Here is a 12,731-nt window from a genome sequence, read left to right as displayed (position 1 = left end):
ATTACTAAAGATGGACGAATCAGGAGCGATATAAAATACCGAATAGCACAAGCGAAACGAGCCTTCAGTAAGAAATATAATTTGTTTACATCAAAAATTAATTTAAATGTCTGGAAAAGATTTTTGAAAGTATATGTTTGGAGTGTCGCTTTATATGGAAGTGAAACTTGGACAATCGGAGTATCTGAAAAGAAAAGATTAGAAACTTTTGAAATGTGGTGCTATAGGAGAATGTTAAAAATCAAATGGGTGGATAAAGTGACAAATCAAGAGGTATTGGGACAAATAGATGAAGAAAGAAGCATTTGGAAAAATATAGTTAAAAGAAGAGACAGACTTATAGGCCACATACTAAGGCATCCTGGAATAGTCGCTTTAATATTGGAAGGACAGGTAGAAGGAAAAAATTGTGTAGGCAGGCCACGTTTGGAATATGTAAAACAAATTTGTAGGGATGTAGGATGTAGAGGGTATACTGAAATAAAACGACTAGCACTAGATCTTGGAGAGCTGCATCAAACCAGTCAAATGACTGAAGACAAAAAAAAAAAAAATTGCATGTGTTGTGGAATTGTCAAACGGTAAGGAAAACCAGTTTAATCTCTTTACCCATTGGTCCAACAATAACTGTAAATAGAAAAAAAATCATAATAGGATTATTTGTACATACCTTGCCACTATATATTTCGAAGAAACTAGCAGAAACTACAAGGTTGAGAACTTGATATTTTGGAGAACGAAGGAACTTGAAAATATCTTTTGCAGCCATTGCATAAATTCCCTTTTTACAATCCTGAGTTTTCCCTTGGAAATCTCCACCCATAGTATGAGTCTTTCCACTACCGGTCTGTCCATAAGCGAAACAGGTGGCCATACCGCCCTCAAATATTGTTTGCACGAGAGGTTTTGCCGTGTATTTATAAACTAATTCATTACTGCAGGTATCATCAAACGCATAATCAAATCTGAATATCTGGTTATCAAGGTATTTTGTCAAGTCAACTTTATTCTTAGGTTCATGAACAACAATCTGATCCTTACTAGGCACTGTAATCACATCTACTTCTTTCCTAGTCACCTCTGAAACAGAATAGATAGCAAATATTTAAAAAATCAACTGAACTGTAAATAAAACATATAAAAGCAGTGGGTTAAAACATTAAATCTTTGGCATACAAATTCACTGAGAGAACTTAAAACACAGTTTAGGAAAAAATTCAACCTTTGGGAAAAATATCAAAATTTTATGTTACTGAACTACTGATGACCCAAAAAATTATTTTATTCTTTAATAAATGTTTAATTTAACATTATTAGTAAATAAAACATAAAATTGTAAACAAAAGTAAATTGTCTTACTAGAAATTTGTAACTTACAATTTTCATTCCTTTTTGTACCTCTCACTTTATTACATACATATGTGTATAAATCTTAATGAGTGCTTTAGATAATGTTTTAACAAATTTTATGTGATTTGAAAACATGAAAATAGTAGTTAAAAACATTTCTTAGAAATGTTTCAAAAATTTCAGCTGTGAAATCTTACATTTAATTAAACAAATGTAAAATCACATTTTATCTAAACAAAAACTTGATTTTTAGAAAAAAGAAGCACATACATACACAAATTCCCAGTTAATTACTAATCATCAAAATTTGATACCCTCTTCCAAATTTCCTAAGGCTGGGGTCTTTTTTTCTTTTCTCCACCACTTTTTCATAAAACCACAAAAAATCTTTCGTACATTGACTTCCTATAAGTGCATCTTCCCAATTTTCTTTTCACCATGTTTTCCACTTTGCTCCAATCTACAGCTTCATCTTCAGCCCTCTTTATCTGAATGTAGCAGAGTTTTCTTAATTATAAACAAATCTATTAACTACTTGTTGTATTATTATTTAATACAACTGATTACTGGTGCCAACACTATCAATAAAATAAAATTTGCATAAAAGAAAGTAAATTAGTAAATACAGAAAAAACAATATATCTTAATAAACTTCACATAAAATAAATATAACAGATTTTTTACTATTTACAACCTCAAACATATTAAAAAAAATTCTTATCATAACCGTTACTCTGTTCTGTATGTACCTTACTCTGGATAATACATAAAAATGATATATTTTCTAAACTGTACTGTAATTAATGGATTGGAGAGTAGAGGTTTGTAGCAGAATGTAGAAAAAAAAAGACTGGGTTGGTGGACATCAAGGGTTAATTATAAATTTGGTTTTAGAATAAAAGATAAAAACATTTAACAAATATAAAGATTAGACCACAAAATAAAGGATGTAAGATAAGATACATGCTGAGGCTAGAGAATGGCACATAATGGATTTTAGAACAGAATCATGCCACTCAAATCGCTTAAGACTGATGGCTTATTTTTTATCAGATGGCTTCATCTGATAAAGGATTCAATTGAAACAAAAATCTTAAAGTGGTGCAAGAAGCTGGAGATTTAAATTTTCTACTTAACTATCAATACCTTCTTTATATATATAAAAAAATAAATTTTCCTACTTCATTAAGTCTTTATGTGAAAACCCATAACTCCTTTTATGTGATAACCTGCTTCTTCCACCCTACTGACCTTCAATTACTAAAAATCCCCATTCCTCTACATAAAAACAAGAGTCCATATCATGTATCTGTGCATCCAGAAAACAATTCAGAATTAGAAAATGCTGCTGAGAGTGTCATGACAGAAAGAGAAGACGCTCTTATTCATTGTCACTATTATTGTGAAGTGTGTCCAGGGAATTCACTGCTTTGTTATAAAGGGCTTTGCTGAATACCGCAGTAAACTCCACACCCAAACTTAGAATTGGGGCCTTATAAGACATTTTTTATTCTTTTTTTTTAATAAATAACAAATTCTGAAGATTATTGTAACTGAAAGAACCCACAGTATCATCAGAGAACTCACAGAATCTTACTTAATTATTTACCTTTATTACTTTTTATATTTTAGTTTTGGTTTAATTACATTGATTTATTTACAGTTTTATAATGTAACAATGAACAATTCAATGTTAAAATTGAAACATAATTTTACAAATTAGTACAAACAGATGAAAGGGCATTTATCTGTTTATATGTATAAAAAAAAAGTAATTTCTTTTAAAATGTATTTATTATTTATCTTGTTTTATATACATTCTATCACTACTACATAAAATTGTGAAATAATACAGAACTAAACTGTGGAAAAAACTATTTCAGCTTGAATGGTGATGTGTTACAAGTAATGTATTTTCATAAGAACACGTGATGCGTTAACGAATCGTACACGATTTTATGGACATAAGACTCAGGCTTAACAAATACACATGTTTTCCTACACTTAATGAACATGTTAACATAAAAAGCAACCAAAATAAAGTCTAATAGTTGTAGGACTTTCCTGCCACGTGGCTTTTATCTGACGTACAGCTTACACAGACAATTTAAAATATTTATCATTTTATTTAAATATAATATATTTTGTTTATTTAATTCAATGATTTTAACTAAACAGTGCGTGCATACCATATTTCATTCACGCAGGTGTGGCAGTACTCGTAGCCACTTTAAGTACTTTTTTTACACTTAAAAAATATTATTAAATAATATTATTCATTTATTTAATTTTATCGCTCATCTATGATGTTACAACGCAGTTGGTGCTGTAGGCTAAACAGAAAAAGAAAGAAAGACGACTACTACAGCTGTACATCAGTGCTACACTAGCGCTCCTTGTGGTTAGAGGGGGTACTAATGATACACTGTACCCACTAGTTTATTTAGAGCATTTTTGCCAATAATTTTTTTTAATTGCTAACACATGTGCCTAAGAAAAATAAGACCTTAAATAGGTGAAATCTCAAGATACTAAGGGTGACCTTGCCTCACCCACCTGACCTTTTAAATTGAACATTTAATGACATCAATGCCTCATATATAGAAGTAATCCAACCAAGTTTTCGGTCAAAATTGGGTCAAACAGTTCTGGAAATATAAGGTGGTTTAGAGGCCAACAACCCGAACACACACACACACAAAGATCTGGATAATTTCCTATAGCTATAGTTCTGCTATAGCAATAGGCAGGAAATTAAAAACCTTTAATGAATCCTAAAGGATTATAAAATTAATCATAAATTTAAAAACCACAATATATATTGAAAATATTACAAAAAAATTGTTAGAAAACTGACCTTTCTTATTTAACGGACGTTTTCTAACACAAACAGTAATTTGATGATCTTCAACAGGATCTGTTTCTCTTAATGGCCTGAAGTCAATATTAGCTCTATACTCTCTGTAACACATAAAGAACAAATGAAAGTTTAACTCATACTATCCGTCAAATATACAATACACAAATCATAAATTCTTACACCTATACCATTATGCATGAGCACTGTAGTTTTCAGATAACATATCAGCAAATAACAAGATTCAAAATGTGAAAATTTCAAAATCTTTCAACTATAATTTTAAGTACTTTGACACAAGCTAAAACAAATGCTATTTACATATAAATGATAATGTAATTATCTTATCCTACCACATACAGGATATAGTTTGTCATGGGACTACTAGTCATCACTGGCAAGTCCATGGCTTGTAATGTAATTTAGTGCACTAAGTGATGTTTTGTTTATCATGGCGTCTATTTATATGAATCTGCATAACCTATTGACTTTTTGCTACTGCTCTCCTGCCAGTCTTTCCATTAGATACATTATATTAGTCTATTTTTTTAACAATAAAATTTTATTGTTTGATTACATGCAAAGTCAATTTTCAATAAATTAATAATTATTATAAAAATATTTGAAGTGTATAATTTTCATAAACACAAATTAATCTTTTTAGAATAATAAATGAATCTAAAAACATGAAATAATTTGTAATACTGCTTAACACATACTACCTCTTTTTCTTTTACTAAGTTAAGGCATCTAATTACATTGACTTGTTTTTAGATTGACGTCTTGATAGAGTCTCTTTCAGTAAAGTGTTTTTTATCTAATTTATTTTATTTCACATAATACTGAAAATAACAATAAGAATTTAAACTAAAGTAAGTAGTAAACATTTAGTTATTTTTAAAATTAATACGAATTATTTAGCCTAAGGAAAGTCAAACACATAAAAGTAGAATAAATTACAAATTACTTAACTACAATCGACAGAAAACTCATGTAAATCATTTTTAATTAAAAATTTCTGTTAGATAACATTTGGTAAAGTTTTCCTTTAATGAGCCTTTTGTTCCACGATTAAATTAACCCAGTAGTACTTTTTCTTTCATTTTTCCTGATTCTTATAAGTGTGACATAAGATAGCTTTTATTTTGAAATAAAATTTTTGAAATTTTAAAATAAAATTTCTGGACTTCACAAACTTTAAAATCACAAAAGTAACTAATAACAGTACAATATATTCTTTTATGAATTCAAGCTCAAATAAAAGGGGAAAAAATTTCTTAATAAAATCCAGAATTGTTATGAAATAACATTTTGGAGTACAAGCACACATTTAAATTTTTGTTATACAACTATTTACTCCTGTCAAATGTAATTCACTATGATTACTAAATATGGAGATTAAAGTTTATTTTAACAATAGCTACTGTTGCCAAAATAATTAGTGAAATGATTTTAAATTTGATGAGGGTAAAAAATAGAAGCCCATATTAAGTATACTGCATCACTTCTTCTACAGTGGAAATTACAAAAGTTCACAAACTGCATTTTACAAAAAAAAAAAGTTAATTTGGTGGATATATACATATTTAAATTCTATTAAATAAACCACCTAGTATTATATATTAAGATAAGACATATCTTTCCTTCATTTTTCATGCAAGTACTTTCATGGGATTCTGCATTCTCAGTCATAAATGAAATAATTCTGTTATTGCATAATAAAAATATAAAAATAATTATAATTGCATATTAATTTACACGAGTACTGCTGTCTTGTCACAGCAACGGATAGCAGCACTCGTGTAAATTAATACACAATTATCATTATTTTGGGGTGTATGACATGTGGATGCATCTCAAATAGCTTCTCCCATATAATGGTCAACCTCACCTTCTCGAGTTGCAACTAAGGCTTGTTGCACGGTGCAACCTGTTGTTACCGACAAGGCTCTGGCGACCGAGTAATTTCTGATATAGTTCTCCTCTATCAAGTGCCAAGGTCTCTTTGGAGATCGGATAAGCAGGTAGAGGTAAAAAAGGATTTCTGAATACAACAGAAAAGTAATTGGGAGAAAAATACATGAAAAGAATAAGTAATGGATATGTGAAGAAGTTGTTGAGTTGGTCAATGAAAGAAGAAAGTACAAAAAGGTGGTAGATGAGGAAGGAAGAGAAAGGTACAAGGAATTAAGGAAGAGATAAATAAGAAAGGGAGGCAGAATAAAGAAAAATTCCTAAAAAAGAACTGTAAAGATATAAACAATTGCATGAAAGCAGGATAGATTGATAAAGCCTATGGAGGCATTAAAAGGTTCTTCATTGTAAGGAAGGAAAACTATGAGTATAATGGGTAAAGAGGGAAAAATGATATATGATGAAGAAAAAACTTCAGAATGAAGAGTAATCTGAAGTACTGCCAGATTAACTAGGGGAATTGATTATGGAGGAAGAGTTCGCAAGGCATTACATGAATTGAGGGATGGAAAGGCGTCAACAATGAACAACACACCAGCAGAACTCTTGAAGAGGACTGGTGACAGAATAAAAAATTTATATAAGTTGTAATTTATTTATATAAGTTGTTCTGTAACATTTATGAAAATAGGATAACCCCGTCATTTTACAAAATGCATTATAGTACCATTATCAAAGAAAACAAATGCCCAATCATGTGAGCAATATAGAACACTTAGCCAGTATGCCATACATCAAGATAATAACTGAAATCATCCAAAAGAGAACAGAAAAGAAAATAGAAGGGCTGTTAACAGAAGACCAATTTGGATTAGGAAAGGGGATAGGAATGAGAGAAGCAATTTTATCGCTAAGGCAAGTAGTACAGAAACAACTGAAGAAAGGTAAAACTACATTCATATCATTTGTAGACCTGGATAAAGGCATTTGATAGTGTAAATTGGAACATCTTGTTCCATCTATTGAATCGAATAGATGTTAACTACAGGGAACAAAGAATTATGTACAGTATTTATCAGAATGAAATGGAAATAATTTTCTGTGGGAACAAAAAAGGAAGCAAACATTAAAAAAGGGATGCAACAGTGCTGTACATTGTCTTCATATTTGTTCTACTTATATATACAAGAGGCCATCGATAGAGTTAGGGAGGAAGGATAGGTGTAAAGATTAGGGTAGAAAAAATTTACATGTTAAGATTTTCAGATGATATAGCTAAAATTGCAGAAAGCAAAGAGGACTTGCAACGAATTTTAACCGTTATGGATAGCGTACTGAAAGAAGAATTTCATATGTGTATTAACAGTCATAAAACCTAAGTACTGGTATGCACTATTAACAGGACGAATAGAACAAGAATAAAACTGAGAGGTGAGACTATTAAGGAAGTAGAAGAGTTTAAATACTTGGGAAGTAAAATAACAGGTGATGGGAGAAGCAGTAAAGAAATAGTGAGCAGAATAAACCAGGCAAAAAACACCTTTAACAAAAAGAAAAACTTTTTACAGCAAATAATATAAGCCTTGAGGTGAAAAAAACAATTACTGAGAATATTAGTGTGGAGTATTGCATTGTATGGGAGCGAGTCATGGACAATTAGAGGAAACTTTTGACTTTTGAAATGTGGTGTTACAGAAGGAGAATAAAGATAAGTTGAATGAAAAAAGTATCAAACGAGGAGGTATTTAAGAGAGTTAACAAAGACAGAAATTTTTTGAAATGATTAAAAAGAAGAAGAGCTCAGCTAATAGGACATATTCTTAGGCACCAGGGTCTGGTTAATAGGGTGAAAGACAGATGGAAGAGAGATTGTGGGGGAAGACCTCAGTTGGAGTTCATAAAACAGATATTGGATGATATGAACTGTGATACTTACTGGGAGCTAAAGAGAAAGGCTGATAAGTGAGAAGAGTGGAGAGGTGCTGCCAACCAGCCTAATGGCTGTTAACCAAAGAACATCATTATTTTAGTATATATATATATATATATATATATATATCCCCTCCCCTAACTGTTATAAAGTTATAAGTAAAGTTATAATAATAGGCTTCATAATTAAAGAGTTATAAGGTTATCAAACTCTATAAAGGCCTTCTTTCATTAGCCAGTCTGTAGTTTTTGTTTTTGTTTATTCATAATACACACTATGACCAATACATTCTCCTTTCTATTAAATACATATTATTCGGTAAAATAATAAAAGCTCTTCTTTTGGTACCATCTCCTCACTGGAGGTTACCAATCATATGGTGACATAACAATGATACTAAGAAATCGATAAGGATCCTTAATGTGGTGGTTTCCCATTTATGGTTGGCCAACTGACTGAGTAGATATTTACTCTTGGGCCAATTTCTTATTCTTAGTCTAAGGGCAAGAGATTGACCTAATTTTTCCTTACTCCTCTGCCCTCTAAAGTGGATGTTGGCACTTGATAGAGGAACTACAGAGTCGAGTCAAGTCACGACGTGGGTTCATGATATCCTAAATCATAAATAAAATGTAGTAACTATTAATTTAAAACTTTTTGATCCATAAAAAAATTACAACCCAAATTTTAAATCATTTTAAATTAACATTTTATTTTAAGCAAACAATCTACTTTTCAAAGCAAAGGATTAAAATCTATAACCTTCATAGCCCCACAGAATGATAATAATTTTTTATTTATTTCATGAAATGGATATTACTCCCAAGTTGGCATCCATTTGGATCATTCTATATTGTATACTATTTAGCAAATAAATATAGTTTCTGCACACATCATAATCATAAGTACACCGTAGAAATGTTTAGTGTGTGTATGTTAACAGACCAAATGTGATTAAGTTTCACATCCAACATAAATGTAATTGATAAAAACTGCAACTGACTTAGATTAACATTAAAGAAATGAAATTGTGGTGGGTAATTTTTATCTGATATACCGATGTTATAAAAATGACAACAAAAGTGCTTATTAACTGAAATTTTGACAAGCTCTGTCCACATGTACTTGATAGAGTGGCACACAAGCTTCTTAATCCAAATCTTAAAAGAAAACAGCTTAACTATTGAATCTGTTTGATAAAAACAACTTTGATATTTTACAACTCCTTTGACACAAATAACTGTGCATTACGTGTTTCAGACCATATTGCATGAAAAAGATTTTACTTCTTTCTTCCACTTTTCCCTTTATACAGATTGTGGTATCAAATCCATGGCAAGTTTTCCGGTTACTATTAACTGCTTTCCTTTTTACTCCTTCAATCATCATTTCCCTTAATCCCTTCAAATAGTCCAACCAACATTTTTCTTTATCAACTTCAGTCTAAATCAGTCTTTTCAGTCAAGGATTAGACATATATCGAATTAAGGGATATCAATCAAGGTGTTGATTCATTAAAGCATTTATAATTTTACCTCCTTTCTATGCGTTTCATAAACGAAAAAAGTGATTCATTTATTCCACTAATTTTTTTATGGTTTAAATCACAGACACGTTTGTTGATTATATAAACCAACAAACAACATGTGCATGTTCAATGTTTCTAATAAATATTATTTGCATAATGAAAAAAATTTAAAAAAAAAAAAATCAGAGTAAATAATTAAAATAATCAGAAGTATTTAGTTTATTAAAATTAACAATCAGAAGCTTACATGAAATGATTTAAATTAATTACTAACATTCCAATTTCCTTATTTTATTTTTATTGACTTTTTTTTGAAGAATAATAATTAATTTTTCTAAAATATAAAAGAAATAGGTTTGAAATTTGTATTTACCAACGCTTTGTGGATATTCTCAAACCTTTCATCAGATTTGTAGCCATTACAATAAACAAAATAAAAATTTGCTAATTAGTGTAGAATATGTTTCTTCATGGCAAAAGTTATTTATTCATAAAGTCTGAATATTGTTATAGATTTAAATATTTCTACATACATATTAAATTTATAAGACCTTTATAGTGAGATGTGGTCAGAGTATAGCTAAGGTCATATTACTAAGTTTACAGGTCTTACAAAGTACAATAAGAAAAACTAAAAATTTTAAGAATTTGTAATATGAGAAGACTGTTGAAAAGGCAGTTTTTCTAAAACAACTTTTATCAGAATGGTAGAAAAACACCTTATATCTTTGAAATAAATTAATTTCATACTTCCTGTTTTTTAACTAATAATCACAAGGTTTGATGATTATTCTGTTTATGAAATATAAAATAATGTAAAATGCACATGTTAACTGTTCAAGAAATAAAAGTATCATATTAGCATTTACAAAAAATGCATATGTTTGATTTGAATATCATATTATTTTTATAGAATTCCAGCATGGCATAAAACTATTCAGCTAACGTACGTTTTGTATCTGATAACTAACAAGGATACATTTGAGATAAACCTTATATAAAAGCATTCATAACCTGGTTGAAAACAAAATTTTTATTTCTTATTAATAATAGATGCAGGATGAAACAACTAACACCAATTAAATTAATTGTACCCAATATGCTACTTAAAGGATTAATAAAACATATTATGATCATATATAAAATAATTTCAATTAAAATCTAAAGATTTAATTATTTAAAATAGAAATGTATATATTACTAATTTATTTTTAAATCAAACAATTAAATAGAAATAAAAACATATACTTAATACGAATATAATTCAGCCTTACAATAAGCATTATTACTATCTGAATATTTATAAAAAATATTTATAACAATAGCAAACAAGGTCAAGTTCAAAATGGCAATGGAAAAGCATGATTTGAATGGAATTCATTCAGAATAAACATGAAATATAGCATTTAACTTTGTTATAATACTTATAATTCCCTCGACTTAAAATTAATTTATTCATATTTATATATTTAGATTTAAAGAAAGAAATAACAATAAACCAACTTAAACATTTATTATAAATGCAATCCAACTGCACTTTACACACACACACACATATATATATATAATCCATTAAATGTCAAATGTCATGGTACATAAAATGCACTTTTGGTACACAATATTAATGGTTGTGGTGTTTATTGAATTATTTTAAGTTATACCACAATAAAAGAAGAGAAAATTTTTAATAAGTTGGTCACAAGTGTGATATCCGATTATTTGAAATTATCAATAATACATGATAATGAATTACAGTGGTAATTCAAATAAAGTAAATAATCACTTAATGCTTCATCAAATTCTGTTACACTACAAAATTATAACATAGCTTATAAGGTTGTACAGATAATAACTATGGCAAAATTGCACAAGTTCAAGTAATACATATGATTTAAGACACTGATTTCACTCATACTTGTTTGGTGACAATTAGGGAATGACGACACTTTCTCACTCATTATTTTTTATAAAAAAAATATATATATGGCAGCCAATCTTCCGGAATGGAAAAAGGCGCAATAGAATTCTGGAAGGAGTTTCAGGAAAGAGTTGCGACCTGACATCTACGCCTCTATGTGGTGCTGCTGGATAGACGAGGGACCTTACTGAACTAAAGTGGAAGAAGGTCGTCTGGGGCTTACAACGCCAGTTTTAATAACGCAGAATAAGGAGACCTATCCCCCATAACCTAACTTTAAGATAATGGACAAATGAAATCTGCTAAATATTCCAGGGAGTAATTGACAACAAGAATCCCTCACTGAGCCATAGGATTTTGGAGAGCCTGGAACCACATGTATTGGAGCTTCTTGGAACTTTAACATCTTTCATTTTAAAAATCTGACCCAAGAAAAAACATCTACTTGGAAAACTTAACATAAATACACTCATACAAACAGGCAAACTTGAACAACCAACAGATACACTAGGCAAACGTAACATCAACATCCCAGCACTGCAAGAAAAAGATTCAGAGATGAACTACCTCTGGATACTTGGCAATAGAATCTACAAAGGAAAACCAGCCATCAAGAAACAGCACACAGCAAATGTTCTATAAATAGCATACATACTAAAGAAGAACATCATGGAAGACTTCACATAAACCTCAGAAAGAATGTCAATCACGTCATTCAAATCAGGAAATAAAGCTTACACTATGATAAACTTACATGCCCTAATAAATAATAACAATAAGAAATTTCCCCAAAAAAGTAGAGAAACATCAGCAACTCTTAGAAGAAATAATGAAAATCACCCCCATACCATGTCAAAATACTAGTTGGTGACCTTAATCCCCAAATCAGCAAGGAAAAGAAACATGAAAACTGTCGGAGAATACCCTGTGCACAAGAGAACAAGTAGAAATGGAGAAAGACATTAGTCTTTATTAAAAAGTGTGTTTATTCATAGCTCTCCCAAGAAGGAAGAAAATGTGGGTCTCCCCAAACTCTAAAATGGAGAATTCAAAATTGACTATGTAGTGATAACAACTAGAAATCAAAAGGGAGATTCTAAACGTCAAATCAAAAAGATGAATCAACACGAATTCAGATCACTAACTTTTGGAAATAAAAATTCAATTCCAACACTAAACTGAGAATGCCAACAAAACTTAGAATAGATGCAGAAACATTAGGATATAATCAAGA

The 12,731-nt window shown here is 29.9% G+C and overlaps 1 protein-coding gene across 6 annotated transcripts in view; it reads right to left on the bottom strand.

The window, feature by feature from the left end:
* Positions 1-12,731, bottom strand: part of Klp10A (kinesin-like protein 10A) — a 270,337-nt gene that overhangs the window by 25,665 nt on the left and 231,941 nt on the right. For all 6 annotated transcript variants that reach the window (XM_075360166.1, XM_075360171.1, XM_075360164.1 and 3 more), the window contains 2 exons: positions 4,208-4,311; positions 671-1,080 (listed from right to left, as the gene is read on the bottom strand). In XM_075360166.1, the coding sequence (XP_075216281.1) occupies positions 671-1,080; positions 4,208-4,311 (514 nt within the window). The remainder of the gene's footprint in view (positions 1-670; positions 1,081-4,207; positions 4,312-12,731) is intronic.

The sequence above is a fragment of the Lycorma delicatula genome, chromosome 3, assembly GCF_047948215.1.
Source record: "Lycorma delicatula isolate Av1 chromosome 3, ASM4794821v1, whole genome shotgun sequence".
In the NCBI taxonomy this organism is placed as follows: Eukaryota; Metazoa; Arthropoda; class Insecta; order Hemiptera; family Fulgoridae; genus Lycorma; species Lycorma delicatula.
Note: the sequence above shows the minus strand (reverse complement) of the source record. Positions and strands in the feature narration are given on the sequence as shown.